General features: G+C 44.1%; 1 protein-coding gene and 1 long non-coding RNA gene across 2 annotated transcripts in view; one reads left to right on the top strand and one right to left on the bottom strand.

Moving 5' to 3' along the window:
* The window catches only part of LOC102444385 (uncharacterized), a 45,647-nt gene extending 40,745 nt beyond the window's left edge, over window positions 1-4,902 (top strand). Inside the window, exon 4 of the long non-coding RNA XR_001368522.4 lies at window positions 4,771-4,902. This is a non-coding gene — a long non-coding RNA (uncharacterized LOC102444385). The remainder of the gene's footprint in view (window positions 1-4,770) is intronic.
* Window positions 3,063-22,670, bottom strand: part of TMEM117 (transmembrane protein 117) — a 372,323-nt gene continuing 352,715 nt past the window's right edge. The window contains exons 7-8 of the mRNA XM_006126495.5: window positions 21,704-21,833; window positions 3,063-5,161 (exon numbers count right to left, since the gene is read on the bottom strand). Coding sequence (XP_006126557.4) covers window positions 4,521-5,161; window positions 21,704-21,833 — 771 coding nt within the window. The 3' untranslated portion in view covers window positions 3,063-4,520. The remainder of the gene's footprint in view (window positions 5,162-21,703; window positions 21,834-22,670) is intronic.

Genomic DNA, 22,670 nt, shown 5'->3' with positions numbered 1-22,670 from the left:
AACTTTAACTCAAAAGCATTCCATGAGGCAAATAACAGAACTGAAATTTAGTTTAATGTAACATTAAATGCGCTTAAATGTTAAAAAAATTATTAGAGAAGAAGAGACATGTACTATGGAGAAAAGATATAGGTTTGGCTAGAATTTCATAGATGGAGAGCTAACAGGTGGGAGAATCTAGAAGAATTGTTCCAGATAATGGCACTAGCAGAGGAGAATATTCTAGAACTAATAATACCAAATGTTAGGAAGGACTAGAGATGAAATCAGTGTCACAAGAGAGCCCAGAGGAATGGGGGAAGAAATGAGATAGAGTGAAGGAGTTTCTTGAAGCATGTTGAGGGACGTCTTGCCCGACCCCTGTGAGGACAGCAATGGGCCTCCTGAATACCCTTGAACTGTATGTAACTCTGTGTACTCCCCTGTCTCTTGGGGTAGTGTGGCCTAACGGCCACAGTCCAATTCTACACCTCTCTCCTTCAGGATAGTGTGGCCCAATGGCCAAAGGAATCACTATAATCCTCCCTGTGGTCAGGTTAGTAGGGCCTAGAGGCCAAAAGACAATATAACACCCCCTGTGGTCAGGGTAGTACAGCCTAGTAGCCAGCGGCAGAACAATAGGTGTAGATCCCCATTTGGGGTTGGTGAGGAGGGGGTAGGGGGACCCAGGCCCTCCCTCACCATAGGGTCCCAGCCCAGGACCCTGTCAGCAGTGGAGCAGCACAACATGTCAGCCTCCTGTGGGTTACAATTCTCCATACAATTCTACCAGTCTCTTGTGGGTAGTCCTTTCTGTCCCTCTGCTCCAGCCTGGGGTCTTCATCTACAGTCCCTCGTGGACTAGCCACTATGGCTTGGTCCATTAGTAGTTCTTCCCTGGAGCTTCTGAGGTACCCTCTTCCCCTGCTGCAGTCACCCCCTGACTGAGCAACTCCATAGGTCTTTATAACCGGTCTCCAGCTGGAGCATGTGCAGCAAGGATGTGGAGGCAGGGCTTCCTCAGCCAGTGAGACAGGTTAAATCCTTCAGGCCCAGAGCAGGGTTGATACACCCCATCATAGAACACAATACAATAGAGAGGTTATTAAAGTGTATCCTTGAGGATATGGGCTATTTCTTCTGAATAAATAATTAAAAAAATAAAAACCTACAGCCAAATCAGCAGAGTCTGGGTTGCAGGGCTGTTTCACAGATGCACTTATCCTCTAGTTGTTCCAGGTCATTCCTATGACAACAAATGTAATCATTATAGATACAGAGAATGTTTTAAGCATTTGTATGCTCATAAATCCTGTATCCTTATCCCTTGGATGGCCTTTGCTACTATTTTTAGAGATCTTATATCTTGCAATGTATCTGAATAAAAAAGTGATTGAAACAAATACATTCTCTCACAGACATAATTCAACTATAAAGGAACAGCAACTCCTGTATGGTTCTGGCTTGAAATTGTGATTGTGTGGGGGACAGATGGCAGGGTGCTCACTTTCACAAGTTCTCCTTTCTGAACCTTCCCAACTCACTGATGAAGACACAGCTTGAAGTCCCTCTGCGTTATTTTGTTTTGTATGGTCAGTAGTACATTCATATCAGGCCATTGGTGGTGGATCAGGCCCTTAGATTAGAAAAGGTTTCCATTTTGATGTACAAAAGTCTATAAGGGTATGTCTACACTACCCTCCTAGTTCGAACTAGCGGGGTAATGTAGGCATACCGCACTTGCAAATGAAGCCCGGGATTTGAATTTCCCAGGCTTCATTTGCATAAGCGGGGAGCCGCCATTTTTAAATCCCCGCTGCTTCGAACCCCGTGCAGCGCGGCTACACGGGGCTCGAACTAGGTAGTTTGGACTAGGGTGCCTATTCCGAACTACCTGTACACCTCATTTCACGAGGAGTAACGGTAGTTCGGAATAGGAACCTAGTCCGAACTACCTAGTTCGAGCCCCGTGTAGCCGCGCTGCACGGGGTTTGAAGCAGCGGGGATTTAAAAATGGCGGCTCCCCGCTTATGCAAATGAAGCCCGGGAAATTCAAATCCCGGGCTTCATTTGCAAGTGCGGTATGCCTACATTACCCTCCTAGTTCGAACTAGGAGGGTAGTGTAGACATACCCTGAAAGGGTTTGAAAACATTGAAAGAATGAACATATTGACTTCTGTGTTGACAGATTCATATGGAGACTGTTACTATAAAGCTAGTGGCTTTTCAATTGCTTCCTTTAATTAAAGTGCAGAGTTGACAGCAAGGGTTGTGCCTGAATCCCATAATGCCGTTTGAGTGCATTTTAGGCACCATTTCTCTGCTTGAATCTTAATTTGAGCGTTCATGGAAAATCTCAGGATTATTTGATTTTCTCTTTCTTGTATGCAGTCTTGTGGTGACCTTAAAAGCATTAACTTGATGTAAGGTCACAGAATTATTTTAGCTGTGGATCAGTTGCTTAATAACGGTTGCTTTAAAGTCATGTAATCATGCAAGCAGCAAGGCTCAAGTAAGTCTTTCATTTTGTACTTATATTAATGGAATTAGTCACCATCAACTTTGCACAGGAAAAACAAAGTAATTCACAGAAGGAGTTGACATTTTGGGGTAAGTCTTCCAAATCACATAGAGGACCCATGTGTTTGCAAGATGAATTAGACAAAATGGCTATTTGTCCATATCAAATTCTGCTTGAATATAAAAAATAAACATAATCAACTCCTACTAGTAAAGGCAGAATCTGACTATTTTATCACAAGAAGCTAATAGCTTGTCTTTGAATATACAGGGTATAAATATACTGAACAAGTTTACAGACTGAACCAACCAAATGCTAATATATTTTTTATAGCTACAATTTCTGGTGGATTAAAATTCAGCCTCATTAGAAGGAAACTTTCTCTTGATAAAATATTAACTGTTCCATAGGCAAAAATGGTTGGTTTTGATATTACAATGATTCTGATGTCTATTTTTTAATGTCAGAAATATTTATGATTCTAAATAGGACAAAGTATGGGCAAAATGTTAAAACAAAACAAAAACAAAAAACCAAAGAGGATAGGTTCCTGCCACATGATAAATAATTGTTGAATGATGTTTATTAAATTGGCTCTCAAGTGACAGATAATAAATGCATCGTTCTATTATGCATGCTAAATTCACCATGCTGAAAACTTAAAAGCAGATAGATCAAAACAAGCGAGATTAAAAAAAAACATGAAGACAAAATACTGATGTTACTGTAAGTGACAGGGAAATAATTCAGACTTTAAAATGACTTCTTTAGTAACTTGTAACAACAATTTATGAAACTAAATTAGAGGCAATTCAGCTTTTCCAGTATTTTGGATTTGCTATGTTTTCAGTGTATATAATTGAACAGACAGCAGAGGAATTCAGATTCCAAGTAGCCTTTAAAAAGGCTGCAAAAATAATTCCTCCATGTTTTTGCTGCTGGGTTCCATTATTTATTAAAGGACAGTGTTTTATTCTTGAAAGGAGGGGAAAAATTCAGGACAATTCACTTACTAATCTGTTCCATGCATTCACTCCAAGACCCCCTACATCATTGCTGCAGCCTTTGAAGAAGTTAGAGTTGCCAGTTGTGTTGTACATTTTTCAATACAATGTATCCCAAACCAGTTACACAAAGCTGTACAAACACTGAAGGCTATGGGCTCTCTGCACTTTCCTGTAATCCCTACACTGATTCTTTGGCACCGCACAGGTTTGTGCTGATAACTGGGTATCTGGATATGCGACTATTGCTCCAACTATGCATTTTAACCTTTGTTTCTAAAAGGTGAAGGGCAGGATTTTTAATCAAGTAGCAGTTTATCTTTAATTATGAAAAACATAATTGGCCTTATCATCTCATTCCAATTACTGATTGAGAAAGTCCTATTTTCATAATTAGTGACCCATGCTGCATTATCACTCTGTTGTTACTGTATTATGAAGGTGTTTGGCAGCCAGCCAACAAAAAATTAAAAGGTAATCAAAACGCTTCTCTGCGGTCCAGTTATCAAAGTCATGGACACTACAGCTGAGTGAATAACAAAGTCAACCTTTCGTGTGACATGTTATCGGAAACCTTTCATCAGCGATATCTACATCTAGTTAGAATGTCATTTGATTTCTTAACGATAGTTGTATACAAAAATTCCTTGCAAGATAGGTTAGAAGAACTGTTCTCTGTATCGTTAGGTTTTGAGTTAAAAATCAGTTTAATGTTTCAAGGCACAACCACGGTTAGAATTTTATACCTGCAAATATCTAATACAGAATTGTACAGTAATGTCAATTTATTAATAAATAGTTTGTGCAATTCTGAGAAGCCATCTAGAAAGGAATGTCAGCTATACAGTAGGCACATATAATACAAATAGAAAACAAAATTCCTAGAAAAAGCATGTTGAGCACCTTTGTGGTACAGGTTAGATTTTGTTCTAAATGCTATGTAAACCTTAACTTACAAAAACTGAACCCTCACAATAATTGGCTATTTAAATCTTTCTTTTCAGGGTAATTGGCTCTAGGTCATGGGATCACTCTTTGGGGCAGAAGACTCTGACATTGGTTGTAATGGGCTGTCTTGTTCATTCAACTGTAAGCTCAAGTTTTCAGAAGTTAGAAGGGAAGATTTAAAGACAATTTCACTTAAGTCTGATTTGATGGAGACTAAATGTGGATCTTGAAAACTTAAGGGTTTCTCTACTAAAACCTGTGTATTTTCTCGTGTCATTCCTATGTCTGATGGAGACTTCCTTTTCATTCTTGTGTAGGATTTGTCCAGATTCTCCATGCCTTGCTCAGTTTTCTGAAATCTCCCGAAGAACCAGATGAAGAACCCAAACAAAGCAAAAGCCAGCAAACTGGGAATAAAGGCCAGGCATTTGACATCAAGACTAGCCCCTATATACCTGCTATGCAAGAACATGTCTCCCTCAGCATAAGTTCTGTTAGTCAGAGGGTTTGTGTTATTTGATCTCCAGTCCCAGGATAACTTGGTTCTGTTAAGATCCTTTAAGCTTTCTGAGTCCTCCACTGTGTAGATCTTCTGGCCAGGACCAATATATTGACCATATTCATGAGGTTTGTAAAATATTTGATTCTTCCACATATTTAGATCCAGGATTAAAACCAAAGAGATAATGCCATAGTTAAACCATTTACCTGTTTGAAAAAGAAAAGAAAACACTGTCATCTGATGCCCTTTTTATAAGTATTACAACTGTGCTGATAAAGTAAATGCCACTCAGAATTTTTTTTCTATTAACCTGTAAAACAATATTCTGCTGAGAATTTCAGTATATCAGGTGTAGTCTTGAATCTCTTGGTATTTCATAATTATGTCTAGGCATGTAATAAATCATTTCATAAAGCAATACAGCAGTATATCAATTGAATTCACACTGCAGTTTGTAGGTGACCTGTTGATTAAACCATTAGGTGATGTGGTTTACATAAATCAAGCTAAAAAGAACTCATTTCAGGAATTCAAAAATAGTTGCACGAAAACTCTCCTTGAAAAGGCTTCATTTGATAGCTTTCTTTGTATGCTAGTGGTGAGATGCTTTGAAAGGATGAAAATTACATTGCTTTAGTAGTATGTACTGTGATTGAGTACTCTTTCAATGAAGCCCAGACATATGTACATTACATGGGAGGTATGACAGTTCTGAGACATGGTATCCAAAGTACATACAAGATACTACTTTCCTAACTATTATTTGTATAGATGCCACTGCAGTGTTGTTGGGACCTACTTATTAACACGACACATCTTAATATCTTACCTTGGCATAGTATTAGCAGTATCCAAGAACCCATCACATTCACATACAATTAAAGACATTTTAGGACTATGGATGCACAAGCATAACTAACTGCTGCATTATGTGATTTTCCACAATGAGGCATTAATCTGGGTTGATGTTAAGTTTTAGTAAATAAATATATACACATGAGAATCTCAAAGATGAGTTACTTTATTGATTTGGTAATGAGTGGAGTAGTTGAAATTACTGTCGGGCTGTGCACTGATGCTCTGCCATTAATTTGGATGTCTCAGCAAAGTAATTCCTTAGAGTTTGGTGTTTGTGTTTTTAAATGGGCTTTTTAAATCTAGTTGGCCATTCTTGATGGGTACGTCTACACTACAGCGCTAATTCAAACTAACTTAGTTCGAATTAGTTAATTCGAACTAAGCTAATTCAAACTAACGCGTCTAGAACTAAAAACTAGTTCGAATTAGCGTTTTGCTAATTCGAACTAGCATGTCCACATTAAGTGGACCCTGAACCTGGCTTAAGGATGGCCGGAAGCAGTGCCGGCAGGGCATCAGAGGAGGACTTAGAGCATGGAGATGCTGTCTCAGGCTAGCCGAGGGCTGAGCTTAAAGGGTCCCGACCCCCACCCCGGACAGACAGTTCTTAGGGGTGCCCTGCTTGCAAACCAGTCCTGGCTTGGAGTGCCCGGAGTACCCACACTGGACACATCACAGCACTCGGCCATCAGCCCGGCTGCACTTGCCGCAGGCTGCCATCTGGGGAGAGGGGGCAATTGGAGGGCTGCAGGAGAGCTTCCACACCCAGAAGCCCACAGAGCCACCCCAGTCCTCCCCATTGGGGGCTCATACCCCAGTCCTCCCTCACCTCCTTCCACTTCCCCTTTCCCACCTCCTTTTCCCAGTCTCCCCCAGTTTTGTTCAATAAAGACAGACTCCATTTTTGAACACAGTTGTCCTTTATTTTGTACATCAAGAAAAGGGGATAGGGAAAGGTAAGAGAGGGTGGGAGAGGGGAGGGCAACTACAATGATCAGGAGTTGGGAACAGGTCCCATTTGAAGAGAGGCTAAAGAGACTGGGACTTTTCAGCTTAGAAAATAGGAGACGGAGGGGGGACAGGATAGAGGTCTCTAAAAGCAGAAGTGGGGTGGAGAGGGTGCATACAGAAAAGTTCTTCATTAGTTCCCATAATAGAAGGGCTAGAGGACACCAAAGGAAAGGAATGGGTAGCAGGCTTCAAACTAGTAACAGAAAGTTGTTCTTCACAAAGCAAAGAGTCAACCTGTGGAACTCCTTGCTGCAGGAGGCTCTGAAGGCTAGAACTCGAACAGAGTTTAAAGAGAAGTGAGATCAAGTCATGGAGGTTGGGTCCATGGAGTGCTATTAGCCAGGGGGTAGGAGTGGTGTCCCTGCCCAAGGTTTGTGGAAGGCTGGGGAGGGATGGCACGAGACAAATGGCTTGGTCATTGTCTTCGGTCCATCCCCTCCAGGGTCCCTAGGGTTGGCCGCTGTCGGCAGACAGGCTACTGGGCTAGATGGACCTTTGGTCTGACCCAGGACGGCCATTGTAAGCTCAGGGTCGGGGGTCTCAGTGGACCACCTTGATTTTCATGCACACCTGCTCCTGGGTGGCCAGGCTGGCAGCTCTCCTGCCCTAGACGGCCACTTTCCTGTGCCTAGTGCGGAGGTCGTGGACAAGGTCCATGATGTCCGCAGTAGACCAGGCGGGTGCCCGCCTCTTGCGGTCCCAGGCAAGCTCCCGGGAGCCGCCAGCCTGGTCCCGGGAAGAGGGGGAGGGCTGGGGAGCATCGGGTGGCTGGCTCGATCCGTGCCAGGTGCAGGGTCTGCTGGCTGGGTGCTGGCAGGCTTGCACCTGGCATGGGCACCGTAGCCAGCCTGTGACCCTTTAAGGGGTCTGGGGCCGGGAGGGGGGCAGACGAGTTTCCCTGGTGTTGGCCAGAGTGGCCACCAGGGAAACCTGGGGAAGGCTAGCCTCCCCCTAGTTCGAATTAAGGGTCTATACAGCCCTTAATTCAAACTAGTAAATTCAAATTAGGCTTAATCCTCGTGGAATGAGGATTACCTAGTTCAAACTAAGCGCTCCGTTAGTTCGAATTAAGTTCGAACTAACAGAGCGCTAGTGTAGCGCCTATGAAAGTTAGTTCGAACTAACTTTGTAGTGTAGACATAGCCGATGAGATTAAACACGAGCATTAATTTTGTGGTATTACCCTGTCCAGAACTAAACTACACTTGAAGACCAGTAAGGAAATTCTTCTGTCATTTTCAACAAGCCTCAGAACACAATTTATGCTACTAGTATTATTCTGGATTTTCACTAGTGTAGCTGAAAGCAGAAGTTTGCCCCATATTTCCTATTACATTAGTCCCCTGAGTGGTCGCTGAGACAGTAATCATACTAATGAAAATGTAAACTAAACACAAAATATCAAGAAACACACATACAAATTCTAAGCCACCATGCCCCTAGATGCAAAACTAGGGTTTTATTTCACCACCCCTTTTGTGTATGTCAGTTCCCTTTGTAGTGCTGATTGCAACAGTAACCAGTATTGTAATATTTTATGGCACTATACTCATCACTAAACCGCTGCTATATTGTTCACTCTGAATGTGAGGATTCCTGATGGGCTGCTCGTACAGTTCAGTGTGCATGCCAAGCTCTGAGCTGGAAATGGGTCACTTGGTAGTTTTCACACTTACTCCCACACAGGCTACGAGGCCATCACCTGAATTTATGTGGGTCCTCTAATGCCTCTTCAGCCTGCCTGGAAGAGCTTCTCCTCACATGCTTTCATCTTTGATTGGCACCACTAGGAAACAGGCTATGTTGCTGTGCTTTTTGTTTCTATGGAAACAAGGCAGGCAGCTCTGCAGAGAGTCTCACTAGGTGCAGAGGATGGTAGGAAATGGGTGGGCTTTTCTGGGCATTTATAGGAAGAATACAACACTGAGCTTCAGGCTCATGAAAATGAAGGGAAACGGGGAGTAATGGAAGAGATGGAAATTTGAAAAAAATTAAGCAGAATGCAATGGAAGTTATTACTGAGACTGCTACTCCTCCATAGATCAATAGATGTCCAGTCCAAAAAGGACCATTAACGGTCTAGCCTCTGCATAATGCAGACCAAAGAACATCACCCAATAATTTCAGCATCATGCCCACAACATCTAGTTGGGCTAGTGCATATCTTTTAGAAAGACATCCACTCTTGACTTAAAAGACGGCAAATGATGGAGACTCCACCACATCATTTGGTAAATTGTTACAATGGTTAATTACCTCAATGTGCCCTTTGTCCAATTGGAATTTGTCTCGCTTCAGCCATTAGGGGTTCTTATGCCTTTGTCTGCTCAATTAAAGAGCTCCTACCAGAAAGCCTCCCTGTGTAGGTGCTTATACTCAGAGCTTCAAAAGTCTTTAGGTATCTAACATTTAATCCATGGATTTTAGGTCTTTACATACTTTAAGAATCTATGCCTTAGAGACTGCGATCAAGTTACCTCTTAAGAAACAAACACAGCACAACTGCAGCAAAAGAATGACACCCAAAACAACACTATTGGGACTTTATTGGGTGCAGGAAAATAGGGTCTGGGGAAGGCAGAGATTCCCTAAGCTGTTCTCCTTCTCTCAGCTCCCAACTCAAAAGCTTTTAAAACTCAAACTAACCCTACTTTCCTTGTCTGAGTCAGGCTGACCCCTCCCAGAGAGGGAGCTGAGCTGTCCCGGTTCATCAGTAGGGTTGCCAGGTGTCCGGTTTTGAACTCTGTTTGGGAAACCCGTTGCCTATTAATTTCATTGGGTGACCCCAGTTTGTGCATTAGATAAACCCTTCCTTATTCAATTTCTCCATACCACTTACCATTTGATAGACCTCCATCATCTCCTCCCTCTATCACTGCTTTCCCAATCTGAACAATCCTAGTCTCTTCCCCCTCCCCTCCCATCCTCTCCTATGGAAGCTGTTGTATATAGAATTATATTCAGAACTGCACTTCAGGGTGGAAGTACAAGTCATCAAGCAGCCAAAACAAAATGTCTAACATGCATTTGGGAAATGGGCCAACATTTAGTTACTGGACCAGCAAAGGATGTAAACATGCATCCTTGGGACATACATCCCATTGAAATCTGTATGACTGCCCATGTGTTTAAAGTTAAGCAACTACGTAGGGCTTTTGCTGGATGAGGACTTTTTTATATGAATGAATCTTATAACTGAAAGGTATTTAAACCAAACAGTCAATGGAAATGAAAGACTTTGTATTTTTACTTTAACTATATGCCCCTGTTATTTCAGAGAGTGTAATGCAGTGGTCACCAGCCAGTAGATCGGGATCTACCAGTAAATCTTGGTGCCTCTGACTGGTGATCCTGATTGGTTTGGTCAGGAAGCTATCAAGCACTGGCACATCAGTTGCCCCTCTACCCGCTGTCGTGCTGCTCCTGCCCTCTGCCTCAGAGCTGCCCGCTGGTAGCCTCCTGCTTGCTGTGCAGGGTGTGGGAGGGACAAGGGGAAGTGCTGATGTCAGGGTGTCCCTCCTACCCCCACTACAGTACCCTGACTCCACACAGAGAGAAGAGGATGGAGGGAGCTTGGTGATGCAAATTTCTGTCACTCACACATTCTCAAACACCAATTGTCCTTCACTCATCTCCTGACTCAACAGAAACATGAGTTGTTGTTACTACTTTTACTGCTTGCAAAGTGGGTTATTTTTGGTTTTTGACCGGTCTGCGCATTTCATCAATTTCTATTTCTCTCATGCTTAAATTTAATTCTTTGAGTAGTGAGTTCTAAAATGTCTAACCTGTCGTGGCTGGAGTAATTATTCCTGTGGTAACTCCTACTCCTGGAAGTGCCTGGCATGTCCCTGCAGTCCCTGAGAAAGGCAGGGCAGGGGGTCTTCACATGCTGTCCTTGTTTGCAGACACCACTCCTGCAGCTCCCATTGATCAATAACAGAACCATACCCAGTAAAAGCTGTGAAGTCAGTGCCTGCAGATGGGCAGCTCATGGCACCATGGAGCCATTGCTGTACACGCCAGCTGCTTTCAGGAGTTGTGCAGGGCCAAGTTGTCTCAATTAAGCGGTGTCCAGCCAGAGCATGCATCCTCAATCCTTGTTCCAGTCCTGAACTCCCTCAAGCCCCAGACACGAGTTCTCCTGCACCTAAACACCTTAGAATCATAGAGCTGGAAGAGACCTCAGGAGATCATCAAGTCCAGCCCCCTGACCAAGGCAGGACCAATCCCAACTAAATCAACCCAGCCAGGGCTTTGCCAAGCCAAGACTTAAAAACCTCTAGGGATGGAGAGTCCACCACCTCCATAGGGAACCCACTCCAGTGCTTCACCACCCTCCTAGTGAAATCATTTTTCCTAATATACAACCTAGACCTCTCCCACTGTAACTTGAGACCATTGCTCCTTGTTCTGCCATCTGTCACTACTGTGAACAGCCTTTCTCCATCCTCTTTGCATCCCCGCTTCAGGAAGTTGGAGGCTGCTATCAAATCCCCCCTCACTCTTCTCTTCTGCAGACTAAACAAACCCAAATCCCTCAGTCTCTCCTCATAGGTCATGCGCTCCAGCCCCCTAATCATTTTGGTCACCCTCCACTGGACCCTCTCCAATGCATCCACATTCTTTCTATAGTGGGGGGCCCAGAACTGGATACAATACTCCAAATATGACCTCACCAGTGCTGAATAAAGGGGAATAATCACTACTCTAGATCTGCTGGCAATGCTCCTCCTAATTCACCCTAATATGCCATTAGCCTTCTTGGCTACAAGGGCACACTGTTGACTCATATCCAGCTTCTCATCCACTGTAACCCCCAGGTCCTTTTCTGCAGAACTGCTACTTAGCCATGCAATCCCCAGCCTGTAACAATGCTTGGGATTCTTCCGTCCCAAGTGCAGAACTCTACACTTGTCCTTACTGAACCTCATCAGATTTCTTTTGGCCCAATCCTCTAGTCTGTCCAGGTCACCCAGTGTATCTACCTCTCCCCCTAGCTTAGGGTCAGCTGCAAACTTGCTGAGGGTGCAATCCATCCCCTCATCCAGGTCATTAATAAAGATGTTGAACAAAACTGGTCCTAGAACCGATCCTTAGGGCACTCCACTAGAAACCGATTGCCAACCTGACATCGAGCCATTGATTACCCGTTGGGCCTGACATTCTAGCCAACTTTCTATCCATTTTACAGTCAATTTATCCAATCCATGTTCCCTTAACTTGCTGGCAAGAATAATTTGGGACACCGCATCAAAAGCTTTGCTAAAGTCAAGGTATATCACATCCACTGACTTTCCCATATCTGCAGAGCCAGTTACCTCATCATAGAAGCTAATCAGATTGGTCAAGCATGATTTGCCCTTTGTGAATCCATGTTGACTATTCCTGATCACTTTCCCCTCTTCAAAGTGCTTCAAAATGGATTCCTTGAGAATTCCCAACATGATTTTTCCAGGGACTGCGTTCAGGCTGACTGGTTTGTAGTTTCCTGGATTGTTCTTCTTCCCTTTTTTAAAGATGGGCACCACATTTGCCTTTTTCCAATCATCCAAGATCTCTCCCGATCTCCATGAGTTTTCAAAGATAATGGCTAAAGGCTCTGCAGTGACATTTGCCAACTCCCTCAGTACCCTCGGATGCATTAAATCCGGGCCCATGGATTTGTGGATATTTGGCTTTTCTAAATAGTTCCTAACTTGTTTTCCCCACCAAGGGCTGTCCACCTCCATCCCATACTGCGTTGCCTCGTGCATTTGTCTGGGAGCTGACCTTGTCCGTGAAGACAGAGGCAAAGAAAGCATTGAGTATTTCAGCTTTTCCCACATCATCTCACTAGGATACCTTCCTCATCCAGTAAGGGCCCCACACCTTCTCTGACCACCTTCTTATTGCTAACATGCCTGTAGAAATCTCTTGTTATCCTTCAAAACCCCTTTCCAGCTGCAATTCCAATTGCGCTTTCGGCTTCCTGATAACTCCCCTGTATTCTCAAGCAATATATTTATATTTCTCCCTAGTCATGTGTCCACGTTTCCATTTCTTGTAAGGTTCCTTTGTGTTTAAGCTCACCAAGGATGTCCCCAGTAAGCCAATTTGGTCGCCTACCATATTTGCTTTTCTTGCTGCGCATCGGGATGATTTCTTCCTGTGCCTTTAATAAGGCTTCTTTAAAATACTGCCAGCTCTCCTGGACTCCTTTCCCCTTCATGTAAGTATCCCAGGGAATCTTGCCCATCAGTTCTGAGGGAGTCAAAGTCTACTTGTCTGAAGTCCAGGGTGTGTATTTTACTACTCTTTTCTTCCTTTGGTCAGGATCCTGAAATCTACCATCTCATGATCACAGCTTCTGAGGTTGTCACCTACCTCTACTTCCCCTACTAGTTCCTCCCTATTTGTGAGCAGCAGTTCAAGCTGCACACGGCCCCTGGTCGGTTCCTTCAGCGCTTGTACTAAGACGTTATCCCCAATATTCTCCAAAACCTTCCTGGATTGTCTGTGTACTGCTGTATTGGTCTCTCAACAGATGTCAGGGTGATTAAAGTTGCCCATGAGAACCAGGGCCTGCGATCTGCAATCTTCTCTCAGTTGTCCAAAGAAAACCTTGTCTACCTCATCCACCTGATCCGGTGGTCTATAGCAGACACTAACTACAACATTACCCCTGTTGCTTCCACCTCTAAACTTAATGCATAGACTTTCCTCTCTGAAGGTACGTCTACACTTGCTCCTTATCTCGAGTTAAGGATGCAAATGTAGTGTACCAAAATTGCTAATGATAAATATCCCATGCTTAAATAGCATAATCGTGTCTGGCCGCCTATTTGAAATCACATTACTGCGAAATAAAATGCCCCGTGTAGCAGCGTTATTTCAAGAGAAGGGTTTTCTCTCAAAATAATGCTGCTACACAGGGCATTTTATTTCACAATAATTAGATTTCAAAATGGCGGCCAGATGCGATTATGCTATTTAAGAGCGGGATGTTTAAATCCCACACTTCATTAGCAATTTCGGTACACTACATTTGCATCCTTATCTTAAGGTAGGGAGCAAGTGTAGACATACCCTGATAGAACTTAGGATCAATACTTGGGCCTCAAGTACTCTAATTTTTTCTTCCAAAATGGTGACCAGCTTGCACTTAGTGCAGATGAAATCCTTTCTTTCTTCCGGGAGGAAGACAAACATGGCACATGCCATGCAGGTAATAACAGCAGACCTATCACCATCCATACCTGCCTTCCTTCTGAGAGAATCCTCAGTTATTAATTGCCTCCTTGAAGGGCAGGAGTGTAATGAAAAGATTTTAAAGAATGGTGAGTGTATCTCACCTCCTTCCCAACTCCCTCTCCAAACTCCCCGTTAGCAGTTTCAGGTCACAAGCTCCCTAGTCGCTGACTCACTCTTTTAAAAAGCCCTGGACTTCCTAGAGCCTGCACTCTGAACTCCCTGTTAGACCCCAATTCCCCTCCTTGGGATAAGCTCGGAGCCCTTACCACACTCTGAACTCCTTGGCCCAAGACCAGAGCCTGCACCCCAAGCCCCTATCCCAGCCTGGTGAAAGTGAATGAGGTTTGGGGAGGAAGGGGGATGGAGTGGGCAGGGTGAGTCCTCAGAGAAGGGATGGAGCAGGGGCAGGGCCTCAGAGAAGGGGCAGGATGGAAGTGGGGCAAGGGTATTTAGGTTTGAGGTAGATCTTACATTGCACTTAAATTGAAAAAGTGATCTTGTGGTTAAAAAGGTTGGAGACCACTGGTGTAATGTATCTCTGCATGGAGCTGTGGTAGTAAACTATCTATTATTTCTATTATCCTTTCTAATGAAATTATTTCACTGTCCCTTCAAAGGCTGCTGCATTCACTTCATGGTTTTTAGCAGCTTTGTTGCTTTATATTTTGGTGGCATAATGAAACATTGATTTTGAAACCTGCGATTCTCAAGGCAATTTTGGTTTTGCATTCAATGAAAACGAATAAATACTAGCTAATTAATCTTAGACATTACTACGTCAACCACCATGTCTTTAGACTTAGATTAAGATCATATTCCTTCCTGATGGGACCAAAACACCAACACCTAGTTTTCTGGTGTTTTTTTGCTTGTTGGTTTTAATGTCCTGATGTCGTTCTGACCCACACAATTGTACATATGATGAGCTGCTTTGATAAATGAAATGGAAACTGTGTTGTAGACACAAGAGCTATGAGAACTATGAGTGGCTCTAAACTACCTAGGGATTCCCACTAAAATGACATTGGGCTCAAGTTAGGCACCCAAAATCTGAGTCTACTTAAGAAAACAGTAGTCATAAGCCCTTCTGTCTGTTACCCCACTTGCAATATGTGAATAAAAATGCTCACACACCTCTGTAAGACACTTGAATATCTGCGTGCTTTGTTGCCATGTTACCATTTGACAGATGTATACACATATACTATACGCAGCTGAACTAAACAGGAAACCCTCTGAGATTTCTCTCAGAACCTGTGTGCCTGGATTGCTTTGTTTTTGCCTCTAACTGTTCTATTTTTGCCTACAGGTTCCCTCAGGCATCTCTGTGCAGGCAGTGTTCATCCCAGACCTCAATACGCTCCTTTCCTTTTAACTCCGTAAGCCATCCTTACCATTCACCACTGAGACATTTTCAACTTTAGCTGGAGTGCCTAGTCCTCTCTGAGATGGGTGTTAATGCCACTCCAAACACTGCTCAGTAAGGAGCTTTAGTGAACACTGAGCCCAATCTCCCTGCTCACCACTTGTTTTGACACAGCATTTCGAGCTTGAATCCTGTCCACTGAGATCAGGCAGCTCAAGATTCGGGATCTCCTGTGCACAAGAATACATTGGTTGATATTGAAAAAGCCCTGCCTGGCCTCAAAGAGCATTTTTAACAACGAAAGGATATGAAGGTTCAGTTACAACATTTACTTTTAAGTAATACAGATTTCCCTGGGTACTGTAGAAACTAGGCTATGCTGTGTACTTTTGTAAACTGCAACCCAGGAAGGAAAACACACACATACTGCAGTGAACCATCTGTCAAGGGAAATCCAGATGACTTAAGCAGATGCAAAAATTCAAGCTCTTTCTGAGATTCAGAGATAAAAGCAAGGATGAAAACAGGATAGAAATATTTAGCATGGACTAAACACACACTAAGGAGTTCCTGGGTACAAAATTAAAGCAGGAAGCAAAACTGTCTTTCCAGTAGAAATGAGTCGTTTGATAATAAATGACAATTACACTAAAGCATAAGAACTAGGGTATGAAGATGTTAGTTCTGCAATATTACCAACTTCAAAAGGATAAAAAATCATGACTGGCTTAAAAGCAATAAATGTGGGATTCCTTTTATTTGTCCTCTTTGTTTATCTGGTGTGGAGGTGAGGGTTTTTTTGAGCGTTTTGGGTGCTCTCATGTTGCAGTCAATTTTTTTCAGATGGGCCCTGAGATGCTTGTGTAATCACATGAGTCTAGGAGCCAAGAAAACACCAAATATCACAAGATGTATGATAAAATCATGAGAGCTGTAACTAAAAAAAAAATCTTCAAGCTGCAATGAATACGGCTAACACACACTGAGCAGATTAGAGAAGAAGTGGCTGAGCCCTTCTTTGCACTTACCTGATATTTGTGCTGCTCTAATTTATGCTGATTTGCAATTGCTTCAAAGGGTCAAAAAACAGCCCAGTCTCCAGGTGGCAAAGAAACAGACCACCTATGACCCCTTTTCTCCAGTCATGCCTCCTCTTCCCTGTTATGCTAGTGGCAGCCAATTCTATGCCAACACAGAACTACCCTTACATGCATGTGCTCTTTCGCTAGGCTGGTTTTACTAACAGATTACCCTGGGGTACAACGCAAATCAGCTGCATCTGCATCAGATCTGACCAGAGCTCACAATCTGAGCCTTGGTCAAGATTTCAGGGGTGGACAATATTCAAAGTTTGGATCCAGATCCCAATTTTGCAGCTTGAACTCATCCCTATACTAAACTAAACATTGTTTCCACCCCTAGACTCCTCTACACCACCACTGTCATTAAAAAGAAAGGGAATTTCTTGTTAGGCTACTGTCTTTAAATATTTTAATTGTTTTTTCTTTATTTTTTCGTTAGCGCCTTGATTTCAATGGAGAATTGCTGTATGTGCACACAGTAACTAGTCTGACTATACCGAAAGATGATGGAGAGCTCACAGGCAAGAACAGATGGTATAGGTAAAACACCCACCCAAAGGAAGGTTCTTATGCCATCTATGTTAACAGCTGTTTTTAGACCTCTTGAAGGGTAGCATAGCAATCAGATAAAACAGGCACTCGGTATCCAGGATATGTGACATGAGCTCAAATTGATTGATTTGTCTAATAAATCTGATAAACGAGTCTTATTAATTCTGAGCAGGGAGAGAATATATTCTTCAGTCCCTATTCTCAAACTCATTCTCATTCAAGAACATCTCCTCTCCAAAAAATCAAAGAGGCTTCCATTTCTGTCTACAGAGAACTCTATACTGCATAGGTATCCGTTTCCCTGAGACTGTCTGTTTCCAAACAGCAGCACAGACAATAGAGAAAGCAAAGATTTCAGCAGTTGTAGTTTCTTATGTCTACCTTATTTTCTTTAATGTTGCGCATTCTCCCTTCTCTTCCACAACCTTTGAGCTTCAATATTCTTGGCTTCTCTGCATCATTCTTCTTTTCCCTTTACTCTCTCCTTCCATTCATTGTTTTGTAATCTACACTCTCTCTACTACCCTTTATTCCATTGTCCCCTTCTTTCCCTGCACAGCCTCCCCCACAAGCACTTAGCCAGGGTTCACTCTCCCATTCATTCCTTATCTCCTGCTCAAACTGCAGTTAACAGCTCTGCATGAAATCTAGGGACCTTGTAGGCTTGCTCCACTGCAAATTCATGTCCCCCTACAGTACTGGCTCCTCATAAACCACGCGACTTCTCCACTGAAGAAGTTTAATCTGAAGAAGTGGGCTGTGCTCATGAAAGTTCATGATACAATCTACACATTTTGTTAGTCTCTAAGGTGCTGCAGGACCATTCATTGTTTAAGTTTTTTTAGTTACAGACTAAGGGTACATCTGCACTGCACAGCTATTTCAGGGTACTGGAAGTATCCCAAAATAGCTGCCCCACGTCTACATAAGCACCCATTATTTCAAAATATTTTTCAAAATAATGGGCGCGTGCTATTTTGCCATCCCTGTAAATGTTGTTGCACGAGGGATAAAGGATACCTTGAAATAGCGCATTATTTCAAAATTTGGCACTGTATAGACACGCCAAATTTCAAAATAAACGACAGGCAGTCCCCGAGTTACGTGGATCCGACTTATGTCAGATCCGCAGTTACAAACGGGGCTTTTCTCGCCCCAGAGGACTGGAGCGGCGGGACGCCCAGATGCGCTGCAGTCCTGCTGCCCCCGTCCTCCGGGGCGAGAAAAGCTGCTCCACGTCACCCTGGTCTGCTGGGGGGAAGAGCCCCCCCAGCAGACCAGGGAGATGCAGAGCAAAGCTGCGGAGCACGCCCGCAGCAGGACAGCCCGGGCGCGCCTGGGCTGTCCCGCTGCGGGCGTGCTCCAAGGCTTTGCTCCCCGTCTCCCTGGTCAGCAGACCAGGGAGACAGAGCAAAGCCGTGGAGGACGCGGGCGGTCCCGCCACCCGTGTCTCCGGGGTCTGCTGGGGGGGTGCAGCTAGTGCTCCCCCTCTTCCCCCAGCAGACCAGGCTTTTCTTGCCTACGCCTGGGGTAGAGCAGCTGGGGCGCTGCCGGGTTGGTCCCACAGCGCCGCTCCTCGGCGCTACTGTACCAACCCGACAGAACCCCAGCTGCTCTGCCTCAGGCGTCCCCAAGTCAGTCGCTGCTGAAACTGACCAGGGGCTGACTACAGGAAGCCCGAGGCAGAGTTGCTCTGCCCCGGGCTTCCTGGAATCAGCCGCTTATCAGCTTCAGCAGCAGCTGACTTGGGGACGCCTGGGTTTCTTAAGTTGAATCTGTATGTAAGTCAGAACTGGCATCCAGATTCAGCCGCTGTTGAAACTGATCAGTTTCAGCAGCGGCTGACGCCAGTTCCGACTTACATACAGATTCAACTTAAGAACAAACCTACAGTCCCTATCTTGTACGTAACCCGGGGACTGCCTGTATTTCAAAATAGATTCAAAAAATGCAATTTGCATAGCGCAAATTGCACATCTTATTTCGAGTTTAGGGTGCTGTGTAGACTCATCCTAACATGGCTACCACCTGAGACATCTCACTGTTGCTGAATCCCATACCCACAGCCCATGTCATGTATCTGCTACTTCTGACACCTTCCTTCAGCTCTCTCTTCCTCTCCTGTCTCTCTCTCTATACAAGACTTTGCTGACTTTAAAGAGAAGATGTATTTGTTCTCCCTTCATATACACATTTGACACTCCCCTCTCTCTACTTTCTCCTCCTTTCGCTGTATAGTGGCCTTGAGGTCACACATATGTTCCTAATTTCCAATCCCTCCTCCAATCCCATGGTCTCCAGTACTTCACTGTTAGGGTGTGTCTACACAGCACCCGAAAGTCAAAATTGCGTAGCTTATTTCGAGTCTATTTTGAAATACCTTATTTCATCCTTTGGCACTGTCTACACAGCAATAAATTTTGAAATACAGTGCTATTTCAAGCCATCTCTTACTCCTCGTACAATGACGTTTACAGGGATGGTGAAATAGCACATCTGCTATATTTCGAAGTAGGGGACGCATTCAAAAGATTCATGGCAGCTATTTTGGGCTACCTCTGATATCCCAAAATAACTTTGCTATGTAGACATACCCTTACTGGCCTCTCTTGCTACGTTCTTACCTACTCCTTCTTTCATCTCTTTCCTATCAGTTTTAAGGCATACCCTGTATAACACATCCTCCAAAACTACCTTTTCCCCCATCCGTCTTTCTACTACCAGCCCTTCTTTTCAATAAGCAATTTATAATTGTTGCACTGACTTCCTTACCTCTAACTCATGTTTTGGTCCACTCCTATCAGATTTGTTTCACTGAAAATGCCAGCTCTTAAGTGTCACAAAACATCCTCCTGTCTTAATCAGAGGTGCTCAGTTCCATCCTCATTGACTTTCAGTACTGTTCATTAGTCCCTCCTTCTTGGTAACATCTTTCTCCTTGCCTGTTCTCTCACGATTCACCTACTTTCTCTCTGACCTCATTTTAGACATAATCTTGGATAGCTTCTTCTTCTTCCATGTGGGACTTGCACATGGCTCTATCACTGACCCCTTCACTTATATTTTACCTCTGGACAATACTGTCTGTTACCATGGTTTCTACTGCTTGCACAGGGTACCAAGTTTAAACTAGCCATGCTCTGCTTCAAGCCTCTGTTCAACTCCACCTTGACCACACATCTGATCCTTTTCACTGTATCACTCATTTCTTCTTCCTTTACTGTCAACACTGCCATTCTCAACATTCTGCAGCTCGTGCATTTTCACCGTGTCACATGCTGCCCCTGTGTACACAATGGCTTCCCTTCCTTATGTTGCAGGAAGAAACCCCTTTCACATTAAAATCTCTTCTAAAACACACACACACTTATTCCATGAGGCATACTACTACCTCTCAGGCCGTATTTTAAAGCCCCCTTTGTCCTCATGGCTCAAGCACAGAACACAGCTCAGTCATACTTTAGGATTGGGTCCTTTATTTCTAAATTTGACCCGCTGTAGCAGGTTCACTTACTTTCTGCACGGCTTCTTCCCTCAGGGTGGCTTTGGGGAAGTAGCTGGCCGCTCCGATGCCGACGCACCCCCTTTGGGTGAGGTGTTCTCTTCAGGGCATTGCCCTCTGGCAGTGACCATTCCAATCTTGGTCTGCCCCCCCTGCCAAGGGGGTGGCCATTGTTCTTCCTTCAGACCTCCTTCCAGGGTCCTCCCTACTCCCTAGAACCCTAGTTCTTCCTGAGAACACCCAGCTCCCTCCTGGAACACACAGTTCCTCAGCACCCTCCAGGCCTCAGTGGCCCACTACCAGTCCCTCTCTAACCCTGTCTCCAGGTGGACCGTAGTCTCTCCCAGCCATTCCTCCCTGGCCAAAGGCACGCCTCTGCCTTCACAGTTGCCTCCTGCAACCCTGTCTTGTGGTCTTATGGCATGGGACTTCCCTGGCTCAAACTCACCCAGCCTACCGCAGCCATCTCCTTGCAGCCCGGACTTTTAGGGCTGCCTCCATGTGAGCACCGCCCTCCATGACTGCCACCTTGCAGCCCTGGGCCTCAGGCTACATAGCCTGGGTTTGCTAGGCTGAGGCCACTCTCATTGCAGGCAGACAGGTCTCTCTCTTCCTCCCAGGAGCTGCTCTTATAGTTTCCAGCTGGGCCCTCCTTATCTGCCTCAGCTGGGCTTCCCCCTGACTCCAAGTCTCAGCCCCTTAAAGGGCCAATGCAGGGCAATGCCCTGCCACACCGCCTTAGAATCATGGTAGCTGCTGGTAGAATGATCATATATAAGTGTAACCTGAGACAGCCTTTCCTGAACGAGAATGACTAGCGTTAAGAAAGAATATAATGAAAAATCAAACTGAAGCAATCTAAAAGTGGAACAGAGATGAAAATGTAATAAGCTGTTAATTCCTCAGGATTATCATTTTAGATAAATATAATTTCTGCTGCAACAATAGGTGGCATTTAATGGCACAAGTTGGGAACTCTCTGTAGAACAGTAAGCCTATTTGGTTCATGGGATGTATATTCTTGTTCTCTTCACTAATGAGTAATGTTGAATAAGAAACATAATCTGGGTAAAAGTCATATGGACAACAGACTCACCCCAACAGAAAAAAGTGAGATAGATCTCATCAGGTATACCCTTCATACCTGTTATATGTATGTGATATTCTTCCTTGAAGATCTTTTGGAAGTAAGGTAGTTTAAACTGCATATGTGCAGATGGCAAGCCGGGAAGATTTACATCAACATCACCCATGAAATGTGGAAACTCCCAATCCTGTTAAAGAAAGAACAGAAAATATAACTTCTCACAATAATACTATCTCCCTACAATGTTCCAAATTAATAAAGGACACAAATTTCAACAAGTAATATTGTAAAATACCAAACTGGAGAAATTCTAGAGAAGAACAATGAAAATGATAAAGCAATTAGAAAATCTGACCCGGGAAGAAAAGTTTAAAAAAATGAGGCATGTATAGTTTTGAGAAAAGAACATTAGGAAGTAGGGAGAGGACAACCAAATAACCATCTTTTAATATAGTAAGAGTATTTGCAAAGAGAATAGTGATCAGTGTTTTACATTAGGGATGTAAGTGACTAGACTAGTAGTCGACTACCTGATAGCCAGTTTCCCCCAGCACTGTTTCTGTGGTGCCGCCTATCCCAAGTGTGGGGGAAAGGGAAGATTCCGTGAAGTAGCTTCTGCCTGCAGCAGATTCAGCCTCGCCAAAAGCAGAGGCTGCTCCACATTCCACGGACAGAGGCTGCTGCTGGAATAGCATCTGTTCGCAGCCAGCCCCGGTCATCACAGATGGGCTTGTGCCACGAAGCAATCCCTGTCCATGATGGCCCAGGCTGGCCGTGAACACAGGCTTTTCTGGAAGCAGCCCCTGTCTGCGCGGGGGGGGGGGGGGGCAGTTTCCTGGGATCCCTCACGGACAGGGGCTGCTGGACCCAGTGCGAGCCGGGACTGAGCAAGTCTGAATCAGTCCTGGCTTTTGCCAGGTCCAGGACCTACCCCTGCTACAGCTCTGCCGTTTAAATACAGGAGGAGCCAGGCTGTCTGCACACTCGGCTCCTACTACATTTAAATTACATTTAAATTGCAGAG

This window comes from Pelodiscus sinensis, chromosome 1, assembly GCF_052426305.1.
Source record: "Pelodiscus sinensis isolate ZL-2025 chromosome 1, ASM5242630v1, whole genome shotgun sequence".
In the NCBI taxonomy this organism is placed as follows: domain Eukaryota; kingdom Metazoa; phylum Chordata; order Testudines; family Trionychidae; genus Pelodiscus; species Pelodiscus sinensis.
Note: the sequence above shows the minus strand (reverse complement) of the source record. Positions and strands in the feature narration are given on the sequence as shown.